Source organism: Etheostoma spectabile, chromosome 8, assembly GCF_008692095.1.
Source record: "Etheostoma spectabile isolate EspeVRDwgs_2016 chromosome 8, UIUC_Espe_1.0, whole genome shotgun sequence".
In the NCBI taxonomy this organism is placed as follows: domain Eukaryota; kingdom Metazoa; phylum Chordata; class Actinopteri; order Perciformes; family Percidae; genus Etheostoma; species Etheostoma spectabile.
The window spans coordinates 35,338,953-35,355,863 of record NC_045740.1 but is presented as its reverse complement, the minus strand read 5'-3'; the positions used below and the strand labels follow the sequence as shown (position 1 = coordinate 35,355,863).

Below are 16,911 nucleotides of genomic sequence, written 5' to 3'. Positions count from 1 at the left end.
GTGTTGGGATTAGAAGGGACGTGAGCCAAGACTAACTTGAGTAGGTGATCCTGACACCAGCTTGATGCTGCGATCTGACCTGGACCATGGAGGCCGAGAAGTTGCAATACACATACAGTACACAATGCTTACAGTGTGCTCCCATTACTAGTTCACAAGGTAGGATTAAGAAGAGAAAATGGGAGGAATAACACATCAGTTGATGGGAAACACCCATTTTGCCCAGTTCCCCTCTATGAATGCCATTAGGAAGTGTACAGTGCTGAATGGAAACGTATGTATGTCCATGAAGTGTAGGGCTCTACAGAAGTGTGACCGACAACAATGATCCTGAGTAAAAACTAGGCTTCTCTTTTAGATTAGATTAGATTAGATTATAGATTAGATTAGATTAGATTGGATTAGATTAGATTAGATTCCACTTTATTGTCATTACACAGGTACCGGTACAAGCCAATGAAATGCATTGTAGGTCTAACCAGAATTGCAATTGCACCAGGTGCAGGATATACACTGGTTCCATGAGTGCAGGACATGGATATGTACTGAATAAATATAGAGATGAATACTATTATAAACAGAATTTTACGGATAGATTTGTCCTATGACTATAAACTATAAACTAGTATTGTGAACAAAATTTATAGCTGGATATGTACTGAATATAATATACAGGTGGACATTACTATAAATATAATTTTTACAGATATGTACAATGAATATGATATACAGATGGTTGTTACTATAACAGAGTAACAGCCATCTGTATATTATATTCATTGTTATATCTATCTACATATCTTTACTCCTGTTGTACACGCGTTCATATATTATCAGTCACACCACACCCTTTCTTTTCCAGTATTGGTACTAGTTATGAATTGCAGGCATTGGAAAATGTGGGTTATTATTAAGTTTCCAAAGTTATTCCCAAAAAAGCTACATAATGCAGTATTTGCAAAACTGGTGTTGATAATAAAAAGGACAAAATGCTTGCCTATGTTTTGGTCTTCTTTGTGTCAATTTGTAGTATTCTGTTGATTTTGTGGAAATCAAATTCAGAGAAGAAGCAGAATAAAATGAAAGAAAGAAAAAAATTCTTACATAACAAGTGCTAATCTGCCCTTTTTTCCCACAGCTGGTTCCCCTCCGGGGGTCAGTCTCTGTATTCCTAAAAGGTTTTGTTCCAAAGTTATGTCACCTGAAACCTCTCTTTGACTTTACCATGTACATTCCGAAGGATTATGAAATAGACTAAAGGGTTTTGCCAGAGGTCATATTGTCACAGCTAGATTACAAAGTCCACATGGAGGGATCAATGTGTCAAATATAAAGCCACTGTTTCTAATATAAAGCTGTTTGTCTAACCAGTTTATGAGCGTTTGAATCATTAACAGTAAATCAAATTGTATTAGAATGACTGTTAAATGATGCTTGTGTTAGGTTTTCTTTCCCAATGCAAAGTGTTGACCTATTAGTTATACATTTTGCAAGTCCAAAAACAAAATTCATTACATAAAGCACAGGTAATCATTAGTTACTTAAGAATATTCCCCTCTCAAAGGAATGAGCTCCTTCCTTTGAAATAATTCTGGTCAAAACACAACAGAGGGCTCAGTCCAGCTAACTTAAAAATTAAAGTTAGATGTATACCTTAGAGGTAACTGTGGCTAGTTATAGACACAGCATATGCTATAAAAATATACTATATCCATAGCATATAGCCTAAAAAGGACAAAACTAACAAAACAACGAATGAACGAATCAATGAATGAGTTATCACAGTGTATTTCTCTGTATGTCTCTCTGCAGGACCATGACTACCTCAGCAGCAGGAAGAGGGGGATGTCCAAGAGACTGACCAGGGACCTGCCACTTGTCAAGCTTCTTAACATTTCCATCACCCTGTCACCTTTCCTGGGCGTGGACACTACGCAGTTCCACACCTCCCTCATGGACGGCACTGAGGCCTACTGGCTCAGTCTCCCCTCAGCCGCTCAGGGAAAGCTGGTGAGACCTGAAGCTACTTCATCATTATCATCATCATTCTGGAAACGTTACGCTGTGTTCACAGTCTTCTGCATGTTCACTTTTACCCAAGGCTTCTCTGATTTCATTCTGGTTGTTCAGAGAGTTCCCTTCCTACAAAGTAAAGAACTCCACTTCCTATAAGTCCTATAAGAGGCCTTTGCCCATCTATCCATTTCTAAGAATAGCTTGCCTGGTTGTGTAGCGAAGCACATTGAGAATCAGCGTGCGAGTAGTAGTGCGGTTCTTCTTTGGGCGATCACTGTAAATCCGGTAGGCTCTCATAATCTCAATCTGAACACCTGCCAGATCCAGGAGCCATTTAGGCAGAGATAGCATTGGAGCCTTCCAACCCTTCCTTCAGCCCAGCGATATGGCTATTGCATCTTTGGTTTCTGTCCTCCATGTCTGCCAGCTTTGCCTGTATCTCTTGTAAAGCGTGGCCATGGCTGTCAAGAGTACTTGGATCTGATAGAGCCCAGGCTTGCAGCCAGAGATGCTAACAGGGCAGGATTAGCAGTTAGCTTCTCGATGTTGTCGATTCCCGCCTGTTGAATCTCAGAGAAGCGTGGTTGGAAGTAGCTCTTCTCTTTCTCCAGTAGTGCCTCTGCAATGGCATCATTATCGCTCTGCCCTCGTTTGCCATTCTGTTTTAAGTAATTCTGACGGGCATACAATGTTAAAATATTGAAGTTGGAACCATACAACACAACTATTTGGCAGGGTTAGGCCAGGAGCTACACTCTAAGCTGCCATCTTCATCCAGCCGATCACGTGACTCCATAAATTGCTTGGTTAGCCTATTTTTACAATAAGTCTGCTACGGAGCCATAACGTGAGATACCAGGTAATGGAGTCTTTTATACATTGTTGTGTTTCTTTAGAAATAAACAACGGACAAATAGAGTCTTGAAACGCTTCAGATGTGAAGTTATTTGCTGTCAAAGTGGCGCCAAAATGAATGGGAGTCAATGAAATGGCTTCAAAATCGCTCCATAGGAGGTACACTTTGTCGAGGCTGGCTTACCCCCTTGGCACAGTTCAAATGACCCCAAACCCCCCCATACAGAAACTTACCATCCTTAGTTATCTCTGCTTAATATGGTCTGTGCACTGCATACGTAAGTTGATTATTAATAACAACTAATGTGATAGTGATAAATGTGTTTTCAACAAACTGTGAAAGAACAAGTAGTATCACTAAAAATGTGTTGCAGTTTGATAAAAAAAAAGAGAGCAGTGTGAACATGGCCTAATACAGAAAACATGTCTTTGCAACAGCAAGGCCACTGTAGTTAATAATTAATTATCAAGATAAAATCTACTCCTGTCCTTTAGATCCCTGTGATGAGTCAGTGGCGAGGAAGGTACTGCGTAAAGCTGAACATCACCAACCCAGGAGCGGTGAGCTGGTTCCTGGACAGGGTGGGATCCCTGGAGACCCATTTGGGGATGGAGTATGTCATGCTGGAGGGGGGTGAAGGCAATCTGTTTGAGGAGCAAGCCCTGCGGCCGCCTCAGGATCTCTCTGGAGACAAGTACATCAGCCTGATGGCCGACCTGGCCACAAGGATAGGAGACTCCACCATCATGACAGCAGGGACACGGTAACACCTTCATTTACCCAATACCATCTGCCTCTGGTTATAGAGAGGGATCTTTTACATTGTGAGATTACTCCTTATGCTCATTGCGATGCTATGTGTGTCTCAGGTCGAGCCATAAGCCTCTGTTTGTGAGGATGACCCCCTTGCAGTCCGACTGGAGCCCAATGGGCCTGAAGGGCATCATTCCCTCCCTGCTGCACCACACCCTGCTGGGATACAACTTCCTCATTCCTGATGCAGTAGGTAATACCACAGCCTATGGGTCATTTTTCTCTTAGTTAATAGCAAATTGGACTGAGGGAGACAGTCCTTGGTACACCAACCCGGGGCGAGGTCGGTGACCCGAGTCTGTCCGGGGTGTTCCGTGCTGTGTTCATTTTGGCCGACCTGACATGCTGGGTCGGAAGGCGGGCACTACCAGCAGTTGGAAGACATGACCAATCTGGTTGGTGGAGTGCTAACCCGGAAATGAAGGGTGGGAAGAGCGCGACTAGAGTCTCTCCAAATCTGACCCTCGTGTTGTCCTCCCGTCAAAATTGAAAGACAACACTTTTGTTGACACTTTTTAATTGATGTTTTAGACTAAAAGATCTGTACAAGCTGTTGGAATCAATCTTTACATGTGGTTTGTGGCTAGTCTTCAGGTGTGTCCCAAGCTTCAGAATGGGACTTCCCAAATCACCCAACTCACATGTCCACATCCTCCTGGATATTTAGAATCTGCCAATTGAATTGTTCTTAATGTTCTCTACCCATCTCTCTTTCTCCCTCTCTTTACAGGTGGCTCTCTGTCTGGAGACCTAGTCACAGATGAGGAGTTGTTCATCCGTTGGCTGGAAATCGCAGCCTTTCTCCCCGTTATCAGCTTCCACACGCCACCCTGGGTCTGCGGAGAGGACCGGGTAAAAACACTAGAACTTCATTTTGAAAAACTACAACTAAAAACACATTACAAAGCAGTCAGAGCCCCTTTTGTGGCCCCCCTAACACACTCTAACCCAGCAACTATTTCCTCTTAAACACACTTTGGCCCACCCTGCTGCCCAAAGGCTAAAAAGCTGTCATTACATCTGCCTTATTCACATTAGAAATAATTATAATAGAAACAACAAAGTAGGTTCACATTCTTGTCCAGACTTGATATCAAGATTTCCAGTTGAAGATTTAGAGTGGAGAGATTAGGTGAAGTGATGCGTGAATGCTGCCAATTAGGATAGTGGGAGATTATCCTTCTTTCTTGCAGACTGGTGAAATTTGCTTATGAAAAGAGGCAAAAGAGGGAGAGTTTATTGACCCAGCAGCCTCGGCTCAGTTTTGAGGGTCAGCGCTGTAAAGTTCCCACCAGTGTGTTTGGCAGGGGAGCGTGAGTTCTGCTGAGACCTGGTCTATCAAAACTAAGACCTAAAACCCTGTCCCTCTCCGCTGGAAATCAGGAATGCACTGTTCCCTGTGCAAGGCGGGAAAACAAAGCCTACGATCTCAGAGAGTCCGGTGACAGATATTGATACTTTTAGTGACTCAGGTTTGCGAACAGAAAAGCATGTGATGCCTCTCAAGAGGGTTAGAGCTATTCCCCCCCCCCCCCCCCCCCCCCCTTCCCCTTCTTCTCTCAAATAGGAGCGACTGCCTAGCCCCCTCCCGACATCACCTGTGGTTTTGAGTCCATCTGTTCTGAATTACAATCACTCCTCTAGATTTATGGCTCACCCTCACTCTCAAGAGCCACTTCAGCAGGAATGATAATGAATTTGAGGACAAGTCTTGGAAAAATACTTCATTGTGGCAATTAAGATTTCCATGAGTAATTGACATTATTACAGAGTGGGAGTGATCAACTGCAACCAAATACATTAGTTGTGACTAGTGCTGTCAGTTAAACGCCTTATTAACGGCATTAACAAACCCATTTCAATTTTTTTATCGCAAGATTAACGTTCTTTACGGCCCTTTCACACGCTGTTGCACCAACTAGTGACATAGTAGTTTAGTAGGTGTTGTAGTTTTCTAAACTACAACACCCACGGGATCTAGCTAGACCGGAAACACACCAACAGGCACGCCACATACACGCCGTTTGGGCTTGCGAGCCGGCCAAAGAGTAGTAACGTTACACTGTGAGTGGATCGCGATCGCCAGACGCCGAAATGGACGCAGAGAAGATTCTGATTGTAAAGTTGAATTTTAAAAAGTTGCCAAACGTTCCATTGACGTGACCGAAGTGATCTGTGTGTGTTGTTGTTGTGAGCTGAGCTATCATCGCAGCACGTCCAGTCTGAAATACCACATGATGGCCAAGCACACAGCTGATGCCAATCCCCACCCCCCCCCCCCGTCAAAGTATTATTTTCACCCTTTTATTGATGGACAGCGTTACATTGTGTGAGAGATTATTTGTTCCAAGTGAGAATGTTACGTGTGAAATTGAACACTACAGTAGGCTATACAGTTTATACAGTATATATATATAAAAATAGAACACTACAGTAAGCTATATATAATATATATGTATACATATGTATATATAGAACACTATCCATCCATCCATCCATCTTCTCCGCTTATCCGGTATCGGGTCGCGGGGCGCAGCAGCTCCATAGGGGAAACCCCCAAAATTCCCTTTCCCCCCGGGCCCCATCAACCGGGTCCGACTGGGGGGTCCCCCAGGGTTCCCAGGCCCGGTTGGGGGAAAAAATCTCTCCACCCATCCCGGGTCTTCCCCCAGCTCCCCCCAGTGGACGGGGCCTGGAAAACCTTCCCCCGGAGGTGCCCCGGAGGCATCCTTACCCGACCCGAACCCCTCAAATGGCTCCTTTTGACGGGAAAAGGGGCAGTTTGGGCCCACTCCGAGCTCCCTCGGGTGGGCCCGACTTCTCACCCTATCTCAAGGGGGACCCAGCCACCCCCTGAAAACCCCCCTTTTGGCCCCTTTTACCCGGGGTCTCGTTCTTTCGGGGCCCTGACCCACCCCTTTATGAACCCTAGGTTTGGGTAGGAACAAAATTTCCCTGAGATCGAAGCTTTTCCTTCGGCTCAGCCCCTCTTTTCGCCCCAACGGTGCGGAAAAAAGGGAAAAGTAATCCGCACCGGCTTTCTCCCTTTTTCCGACCAATCTCACCTCCATAGTCCCCTCCCTCGCGAACAAAAAAAACCACCCCAAAGGACTTAAAATCCTTTATTGGGGTAAGGGGGGGGGGGTTTCCCCCCCCAAAAAGAAGAAAGCCCCCCACGGTTTCCCGCTGAGAAACCATGGGCCCCAGTTTTGAGGTGGATCCTATCCCGCCGCTTCACCCGGGTGCGAACCCCATCAGAGAGGGGCTGAAAAATCCAGACCGTGATGCCATCCCGGAAACCCCAAACTCTGCAAAAAGAAACGATGGGATCCCCAGCCCCCCGAATCCAAACCCCCCCCCGCCCCCACTAGCCTGATTTTCCCGTCCAAAAATACAAAAGGATTGGTTACAAAGCGCAGCCCCGGCGGAGGCCAAAACCCCCACCTGGAAGGTCCCAAATTACTGCCCAGAACCCCGGCCCCGCTCTCCCCTTTTGGGGGAAAAGAAAATTGGGGTGGGGCCCCAAGAAAAGGGGCCCCCTCACCCCATATTCCCGCAGCCCCTCCCACAATTTCTCCCGGGGGACCCGGCCCATACGCCTTCTCCAGATCCAAAACACATGTAGACTGGTTGGCATACTCCCAGGCCCCCTCCAAGTCCTTGCGAGAGAAAAGATCTGATCCGTTGTTCCAGACCAGACGGAATCGCATTGTTCCCTCTTCAATCCGAGGTTCGACTATCGGCCGAACCCTCCTTCCAGCACCTTGGATTTAGACTTTACCGGGGAGGCTGAGAAGTGGATCCCCCTGTAATGGCACAACCCTTGGCCCCCCTTTTTTGAAGAGGGAACACCACCCGGTCTGCCACTCTTAGGCACCGTCCCAGACTTCCACGCAATGTTGAAGAGGCGTGTCAACCAAGACAGCCCCTCCACACCCAGAGCTTTCAGCATTTCTGGACGGATCTCATCAACCCTGGGGCTTTGCCGCGTGGAGTGTTTGACTACCTCAGCGACTTCCACCAGGGAAATTGACGACAATCCCCCATCATCCTCCAGCTCTGCCCCCACCAAAGAGGGGTGTCAGCTGGATTTAGGAGTTCCTCAAAGTGCCCTTCCACCGCCCTATTACCTCCTCAGTTGAGGTCAACAAGGTCCCACCCTTACTGTATACAGCTTGGATGATTCCCTCGCTTCCCTTCCTGAGGTGGCGAACGGTTTTCCAGAAGCACCTTGGTGCCGACCGAAAGTCCTTCTCCAGGGCTTCTCCGAACTTCTCCCACCCCGGCTTTGCCTCTGTCACAGCAGAGGCGCACCCCTTCGGCCCGTGGGTACCCTGCAACTCCCTCCGGAGTCCTCCGAGACAACATATCCGGAAAGACTCCTCTTCAGTCGGACGGCTTCCTGACCACCGGTGTCCACCAGGGTGTTCGTGGTTTACCGCCCCTTGAGGCCCCTAAAACCCAAAGACCACAGCTCGCCGCCGCAGTTTTAGCAATGGAAGCTTTGAACATTGTCCACTCAGGTTCAATGCCCCCAACCTCCACGGGATGCACGAAAAGCTCCGCCGGAGGTGTGAGTTGAAAGTCCGTGGACAGGGCCTCCTCCAGACTTTCCCCATTTTACCCGCACACCCGTTTGGGCTTACCAGGTCTGTTCCAGAGTCTTCCCCCACCCCTGACCCAACCACCACCGATGGTGATCAGTTGACAGCTTGCCCTCTCTTCACCCGAGTGTCCAAAACATACGGCCTCAGATCAGATGAAACGATTATAAAATCGATCATTGACCTTGGCCTAGGGGCTCTGGTACCAATAAAACTTATGAGCATCCCTTGTTCGAACATGGTGTTTGGGGGATGGACAACCCTGACTAGCACAGAAAGTTCCAACAACAGACAACCCCTCTGGTTTAGATCAGGGAGGCCGTTCCTCCCAATCACGCCTCTCCAAGTATCTCCATCATTGCCCACGTGTGCATGAAGTCCCCAGCAGAACTATGGGTCCCCTACTGGAGCCCATACAGGACTCCATTTAAGGTCTCCAAGAGGACGAATACTCCGAACTCTGTTTGGTGCATATGCCAAAAAACAGTCAGAGTTTTCCCCCCATCACCCGCAGGCGTAGGGAGGCGACCCTCTCGTCCACCGGGGTAAACTCCAACGCAGCGGCGCTCAGCCGGGGGCTTGTGAGTATCCCCACACCCGCCCGGCGCTCACACCAGGGGAATCGGAGTAGGACAGAGGGCCAACCCCTATCCCGGAGACGGTTCCAAAAACCGAGACTGTGCGTAGAGGTAAGCCCCACCAGATTAACCCGGGAGCCTTTCCCCCTCCGCACAAGTTCCGGCTCCTTCCCCACAGAGAGGTGAAAATTCCACGTCCCCAGAGCCCGCCTCTGCCGCCCGGTTCTGGGTCCGCGAAGCCCCTGACCTTCGCTGCCACCCATATAGCACGCACCCGACCCCTTTGGATCCTCCCCCAGGTGGGTGGGCCCATGGGCTGGAGGGAGAGGTGCCACGTTGCTTTTTCGGGCTGTGCCCGACCGGGCTCCGTGGCAAACCGGCCAACCAGACGCTCGCTCACGAGCCCACCGTCTGGGCCTGGCTCCAGACGGGGGCCCCGGGCTTCCTCCCGGGGGGGGTCTCTCTATCCCTTCCGTGCTCAACCCCTCGAAAGTCTTTTAACCATTCTTTGTCTGGCCCCTCCCCTGAAGACCCTTGAGGGAGACCCTACCAGGAAAACAAATCCAACAACACAGCCCTCAGGTCATAGGACACACAAACCTCTCCACCACGATAAGTGATGGTTCCCGGAGAGGTATAGAACACACAGTAGGCTATATACTGGGGGGGGGGGGGTCTGAACACTACAGTAGGCTTATATATAATACATAATTATATTTTTATACATAGAACACTACGTAGGCATATGCTGGGGGTGTCTTTAACATACAGTAGGCTATATACAGTATATAATATTATATGCAGTATATAGAATACTTACAGTAAGATATATATATATAATATGTATATATATAGAACACTACAGTAAGCTATATTATATATATATATATATATATATATATATATATATATATATATAGAACACTACAGTAGGCTATATGCTGGGGGGGCTTTAACACTACAGTAGGCTTTATATATAATATACACTACCGTTCAAAAGTTTGGGGTCACATTGAAGTGTCCTTATTTTTGAAGGAAAAGCACTGTACTTTTCAATGAAGATAACTTTAAACTAGTCTTAACTTTGAAGAAATACACTCTATACATTGCTAATGTGGTAAATGACTATTCTAGCTGCAAATGTCTGGTTTTTGGTGCAATATCTACATAGGTGTATAGAGGCCCATTTCCAGCAACTATCACTCCAGTGTTCTAATGGTACAATGTGTTTGCTCATTGGCTCAGAAGGCTAATTGATGATTAGAAAACCCTTGTGAAATCATGTTCACACATCTGAAAACAGTTTAGGTCGTTACAGAAGCTACAAAACTTACCTTCCTTTGAACAGATTGAGTTTCTGGAGCATCACATTTGTGGGGTCAATTAAACGCTCAAAATGGCCAGAAAAAGATAACTTTAATCTGAAACTCGACAGTCTATTCTTGTCCTTAGAAATGAAGGCTATTCCATGCGAGACATTGCTAAGAAATTGAAGATTTCCTACAACGGTGTGTACTACTCCCTTCAGAGGACAGCACAAACAGGCTCTAACCAGAGTAGAAAAAGAAGTGGGAGGCCGCGTTGCACAACTGAGCAAGAAGATACAGTACATTAGAGTCTCTAGTTTGAGAAACAGACGCCTCACAGGTCCCCAACTGGCATCTTCATTAAATAGTACCCGCAAAACACCAGTGTCAACATCTACAGTGAAGAGGCGGCTGCGGGATTCTGGGCTTCAGGGCAGAGTGGCAAAGAAAAAGCCACATCTGAGACTGGCCAATAAAAGAAAAAGATTAAGATGGGCAAAAGAACACCGACCTTGGACAGAGGAAGACTGGAAAAAAGTGTTGTGGACGGATGAATCCAAGTTTGAGGTGTTTGGATCACAAAGAAGAACGTTTGTGAGACGCAGAACAAATGAAAAGATGCTGGAAGAATGCCTGACGCCATCTGTTAAGCGTGGTGGAGGTAATATGATGGTCTGGGGTTGCTTTGGTGCTGGTAAGGTGGGAGATTTGTACAGGGTAAAAGGGATTCTGAATAAGGAAGGCTATCACTCCATTTTGGAACACCATGCCATCCCCAGTGGACAGCGCTTGATTGGAGCCAATTTCATCCTACAACAGGACAATGACCCTAAACACACCTCCAAATTGTACAAGAACTATTTAGAGCAGAAGCAGGCAGCTGCTATTCTATCGGTAATGGAGTAGCCAGGCAGTCACCAGATCTGAACCCCATTGAGCTGTTGTGGGAGCAGCTTGACCGTATGGTACGCAAGAAGTGCCCATCCAACCAATCCAACTTGTGGGAGCTGCTTCTGGAAGCGTGGGGGGGCAATTTCTCCAGATTACCTCAACAAATTAACAGCTAGAATGCCAAAGGTCTGCAACGCTGGAATTGCTGCAAATGGAGGATTCTTTGACGAAAGCAAAGTTTGATGTAAAAAAAATCTTATTTCAAATACAAATCATTATTTCTAACCTTGTCAATGTCTTGACTCTATTTTCTATTCATTTCACAACGTATGGTGGTGAATAAGTGTGACTTTTCAGGAAAACACAAAATTGTTTGGGTGACCCCAAACTTTTGAACGGTAGTGTATGTATATATATATATATATATATATTATATATAGAACAATACAGTAGGCTAAATACCAATATTGTTTTCAGTAAAAAAACAGCACAAAGTAAGCCAATCCGTTTTTCCATGTTGATAAAAGCATTAAAATGAGAAAAAATAATGAGAGAAAAAGAAATCCAGGGACATTTAGAATAGATAAAAATGTGCGATTGATTGCGTTTAATTACTAGTTAACTATGACATTAATGCCATTAATCGCAATTAAATATGTTAATCGTTTGACATCACTAGTTGTGACTTGTGTTGTGTGACAAAGATAAAAAATAGGCCTTTAGGACAACCAGGCATATGACAGCAGTAATGGTTTCCATTTTGGTCTCTCGCACGGCCTTCAACTTAGAAACTCAGAGGAAGTGAATTTTAGAGGAGGCTCAACTGCTTCATTAAACATGATACATTGTTTTTTTTCATGGGTGTATTACTACAGCTTGAATGTGGCGCACCTTTATCTTCCAGAATGTGTGGTACGTCAGTCACAGACAGGTCACAACAGCGACCGCACTGGAATCAAATAGCAAAAAAAACCTCAAGCCACACAAATGCCTGACTTCTCAATTAGAGAAAGATCCACTCAGACCCGGGACCCTGAGCTCATTCCAACAAATGTTCTCAATCCCAACTCATAAAAAGACTTTTTTTTTTTCTACGTGCGGTGAAATTTTTTTCTTCATTGGCCACTGTAGAGGATGTGACCCTTCCAGGAATGCAAAAAGTAGTTTAGGCCGAGGGAGACAGGACATGGACTTGGACCGTGTTGGACCGCTAAGTCAACAAATGAGCGGATCTTCAGTCCTGTCTGGGTGTAGCGATGGCACTAATGGCTTTGGCAGAGCTCATTGTCACTAGTATTTTTTGTCCTGAAATCCTTGAAGTAGATGATTTAGCAAAGGAAAAGTTTTTCTTGTTGGTTTCAGTTTCTCAATTGCTCTAGATTTCGTAAAATATGTATGCATAATACAGTATTAAAATGCAAGGTTCTGAATGAAAATACAGCTCAGACAACGGCTCTATATAGACTACTTCATTACTTTTGAGACAGACAGATTTTTTTTTAACCCTGATATTGTCCTTGGGTCAAATTGACCCGTTTTCAGTTAACTTCGCTTATCTCACGAAAAATGTGGCGTCGAAATAATCGCTGAAAATGTCAACATTCAAAATATCAAAAAACATAAAAAAGCATTCAAAACATTGAAAAGGTGACAAGAATTTGGGGAAAAAGCAATAATAAAGTTGAAAAAAAGTGACCAAACCTTTTTTTTTTTTAATTTTCATGGTTGACGGGAAGACAACACAAGGGTTAAAATTACTTTTGGGGCATTTTTATTTTTTAATATGACAGCTGAAGACATGAAAGCAGGGAATGACATGCAGCAAAAGGTCGCAGGTGGGAGTCGAACCCGCAGAGTTGAGGAGTTAACCTTTACATATGGGTGCAGGCTCTACCAGTTGGGCTACCCAGGCACCCAAGGGAGATAGAGCTTTATTGTTTAATGCATGTATTCATACAACGAAACATTGGTGGAGGAACCCAATTTGCAGCATTAAAATAAGAAAATATAGGTTCATGTATGCACACTCATAGGAAGCAATGAAAAAAATACATCATTATACAAAAACACAAATATATTATTAAACTTTTACAGTTCTCCTCATCATGTTCATGCTCCTCTCTCCATTGGTGATCCACAGGTGCTGAACCTAACACGGGCCTACATAGCAAAGCACCAGAGGGATGTGGTCCCATTAATAGAGAAGTATGCCGAGGAGTGGCAGATGACGGGAAACCCCATCTACAGGCCCATGTGGTGGCTCAGTCCCAGTGACCCCCTGACTTTCACCATCGATGACCAGTTCCTAATTGGAGACGAGGTGACTTAATGATGTTCCGATGGGAAGGAATCAGGTTCCCATCTACTTGGCATCTGACAGCGTATGAATGTAACGTGATGTCTTGCTAATTAAGTGCACAAGCTCCCTGTCGTCTGAATTTGCCAAAATGATGTGTGTTCCCAGGTCCTGGTGGCACCAGTCGTGGAGAAAGGGGCAGTGCAGAGGGATATTTATTTACCCGATGGGGGCTTTCAGTGGCAGGACAGCCAGAACGCTCAGGTGTTCGATGGGGGGACGTTCCTACACGACTACCCTGTGCCCTTGGAAGGGGCGGCTGTTTTTTTACGAAGAAGCTGAGTCATCCGACTTACCAATCAAATTATTCTCTTTTTTTTTTTTTTTTTGTAGTTACTCGTGCTGTTCTCAACTTGCACTTTTCCACTAAAGACCATTGACCCTGTCTCAAGGCTTGAAATGATATGTAGAAAGGTTTTTTTTTTTTTTTTTCTTTTTTTTTATACCTGCACTTTACAGAGTTTTTTTTTTTCTTTTGTGGCATTTTTTTTTCTCTTCCTTTTTTTTTTTAAAATGTTAATCGGTTTTTACCTCTTGGCTGATTTGTTTCTGGACTTTTTTTGATCTATTCTGCCTGTTTTTTGGTTGTTGTAAGTTGCGGAGAAATCTGTGCGTTTACATACTGCATTTCTTTACATTTTTAATCGCTGTCGGCTTTCTTGATAAGGAGGAACAAAGCAATCTGAATCTCTCAACAAGACCAAATGAAGATGTAGGAGGAGAAAGGACAAAGGAAAAAGGCTTATTGGAAGGACATTAGCTGACAGAGAGCTCGGTACTGAGACTGATGCACCATGGTACCCTATGTGTTGCTCACTCCTTTGAGAGGCTTTTACTTGAACTTAGCAAGCCAACAGTTCAATGTTTTATGAATTTACCTCAAGTTATGGATTTTCACTGCTTTACAGATTCATCAGACAACAACCGATCACCCCTTAGCACTTATTCTTAAAGGATTTCTACTGTATCGACATACCACTCTGTTGGACATGTCTTAATGTCCCTTAGTACTGTAGGCCAGATGCATTTGAGGCCAAGCCACTGTAATTGTAACTCTGGCCATTAACCTGCTGTTGTACGAGCTTTAAATGGGCTGCTCATTTTTTCCTAAGTCTTTCTGATATGTTGATATGCTCTTTCATGTGTGAGTGCCAATTTATGTTCTGAAGAAAAGCCTTGTTGACGACACCACGGAGGTTGAAATGAGAATTTAACAGATAGTTTGACATTTTGGGAAAGACGCTAATTCGCTTTTTTTGCAGTTAGATGGGAAGACCGTTCCCGGCTGTCCCGTCTTTACAGTAAACATTAAGCTACCGCAAACATCCGCTTAGCTTAGCTTAGCATAGTGTAAAGACTGGAAACACAGCCTTGTCCAAAGATGACAATATCTGACTACCATGACCTCTAAACATCTGCTTAGCTTAGCTTAGCATAGTGTAAAGACTGGAAACACTACCTTGTCCAAAGATGACAATATCTGACTACCTTCACCTCTAAATCTCACTAATTAACAATCTATATCTTGTTTGTTTATTCATACTCAAATCAAAGTGTAAATGATGAATTGTTGGTTTAAAGGGTAACTAGCGTTGTTTTCAACCTGGACCCTATTTTCCCATGTTTTTGCGTCCTATGTACCTGATAGGAACAACAATCTTTGACACTGGTCCAGTATTAAGCAAGACCGCTGCAGTCGGCAGTGGCGAAACAAGCTACAATGCAAGTTAATAGGGCAACTTTCCAGGCTGGTTTACCTTAGCAAAAGTGCTGGTTTTGCCATTGAAAGACTCAGATTAATATTCTAATTGTCTGACAACATTATGGAAATGATCCCGTCGGAGATAGAACTTTAAAACCTCTTTCTAATTTAGCAGAAACAGCTCTGAAGTCGCTAGAGCTAAACCCACCAGACTCCATTTAAAAAAACAATACATTAATCGTGAATAGAGCAAACATATTTTCACATGTAAATCGTTAAATTATGTTTTTATTTCAACCAAAACTAGAGTTGTGATACGCTGGAAAAGTAGAAAGATGACCCAAAATGGCTTTTCTTTGTTTTTTGTTTTGTTTTGGTTGACTTTGAGTGTATTTTACAATGCTAAAATTACTGTTTATTTACATGGAGTCTGGTGGGTTTAGCAAACGCAATTTCTCTGGTTTTTATGTTTAAAAAAAAAAGGATCTTACCCTTTAACAGAATGGTCGACCTCCTTAGAAATCCTTTCTATAATGTTTTCAGACACATACAAGCTGGACAATTGCCCTATTGACTTACATTGTAGCTTGTTTGGCCCCTGCAGACCGCAACAATGTCGCTTAATACTGAACCAATGTCAGTCACTGAGACACAAAAACATAAGAAAATAGGGTCCAGGTTGGAATAAACTCTAGTTACCCTTTAACAGGGGGTTTGTGCTTGACCACTTCTTGGGTACTAGCATTGACTTCCTCCAGTTTCTAGTTTTTATGCTAAGCTAACCGTCTCCTGGTTGTAGACTTCTTATTTACCACACAGATACAAGAGTGGTATTATTTCTCACAGGAACATTTTGGACAATGTCCAGAGAATCAGTTCCAGGACAATGTCCACTCGCTCGCTGTACATTCTCCACACAGTGAGCTGCTCTATTTACACACATGGACTTACAGGGACTTTGTACCGGGGGGGGGGGGGGGGGGGGAGCAGTGTAAAGACCATTTAAAGTTCCGATCCAACTGATTCGGACCTTTTGTGTTCAGCAGAGCACGTGTGAAAGGGACTTAAGTCTCAGCGAGAAAGCGATTAAGCGCATTTCCAGAAATGTCCAAATAACCCAAAATACATAAATATCATGCTCTCATATCATCTTGGATTTTTTAGAAATTGATTTTAAGTGCTCATATTATGCTGTTTGGCTTTTTTCCTTTTCTTTTATTGTGGTATATATCTTTTTTTTTTCACTGCACAGGTTTAGGTTTAAAAAAGCACAAAGCCCCCCCCCCCCCGAAAGGGACTTACCATCTCCAACAGAACACACTATTCCACTCCAAACAGCTCTATTGTAGTCCAGCCTTTACTCCTGTGACAAACGTGCATCACTTTGTAACATATGTCAAAATGCTCGCCTAGCTGCTAGCATGGCATACTCTGCTTCTGACTGGCTAGTAGTCCTTGCCTAGGTACTGTCAGGGCCCTCATACTCTGCTTCTGACTGGCTAGTAGTCCTTACCTAGGTACTGTCAGGGCCTCATACTCTGCTTCTGACTGGCTAGTAGTCCTTACCTAGGTACTGTCAGGGCACGCCCTCATACTCTGCTTCTGACTGGCTAGTAGTCCTTACCTAGGTACTGTCAGGGCCCTCATACTCTGCTTCTGACTGGCTAGTAGTCCTTACCTAGGTACTGTCAGGGCCCTCATACTCTGCTTCTGACTGGCTAGTAGTCCTTACCTAGGTACTGTCAGGGCCCTCATACTCTGCTTCTGACTGGCTAGTAGTCCTTACCT

The 16,911-nt window shown here is 44.6% G+C and overlaps 1 protein-coding gene across 1 annotated transcript in view; it reads left to right on the top strand.

Moving 5' to 3' along the window:
* si:ch211-236l14.4 (SITS-binding protein) overlaps window positions 1-15,459 on the top strand; it is a 36,984-nt gene extending 21,525 nt beyond the window's left edge. Inside the window, exons 5-10 of the mRNA XM_032524328.1 lie at window positions 1,813-2,010; window positions 3,367-3,635; window positions 3,742-3,878; window positions 4,416-4,537; window positions 13,206-13,385; window positions 13,530-15,459. Coding sequence (XP_032380219.1) covers window positions 1,813-2,010; window positions 3,367-3,635; window positions 3,742-3,878; window positions 4,416-4,537; window positions 13,206-13,385; window positions 13,530-13,703 — 1,080 coding nt within the window. The 3' untranslated portion in view covers window positions 13,704-15,459. The remainder of the gene's footprint in view (window positions 1-1,812; window positions 2,011-3,366; window positions 3,636-3,741; window positions 3,879-4,415; window positions 4,538-13,205; window positions 13,386-13,529) is intronic.
* Window positions 15,460-16,911: the final 1,452 nt, after the last annotated feature.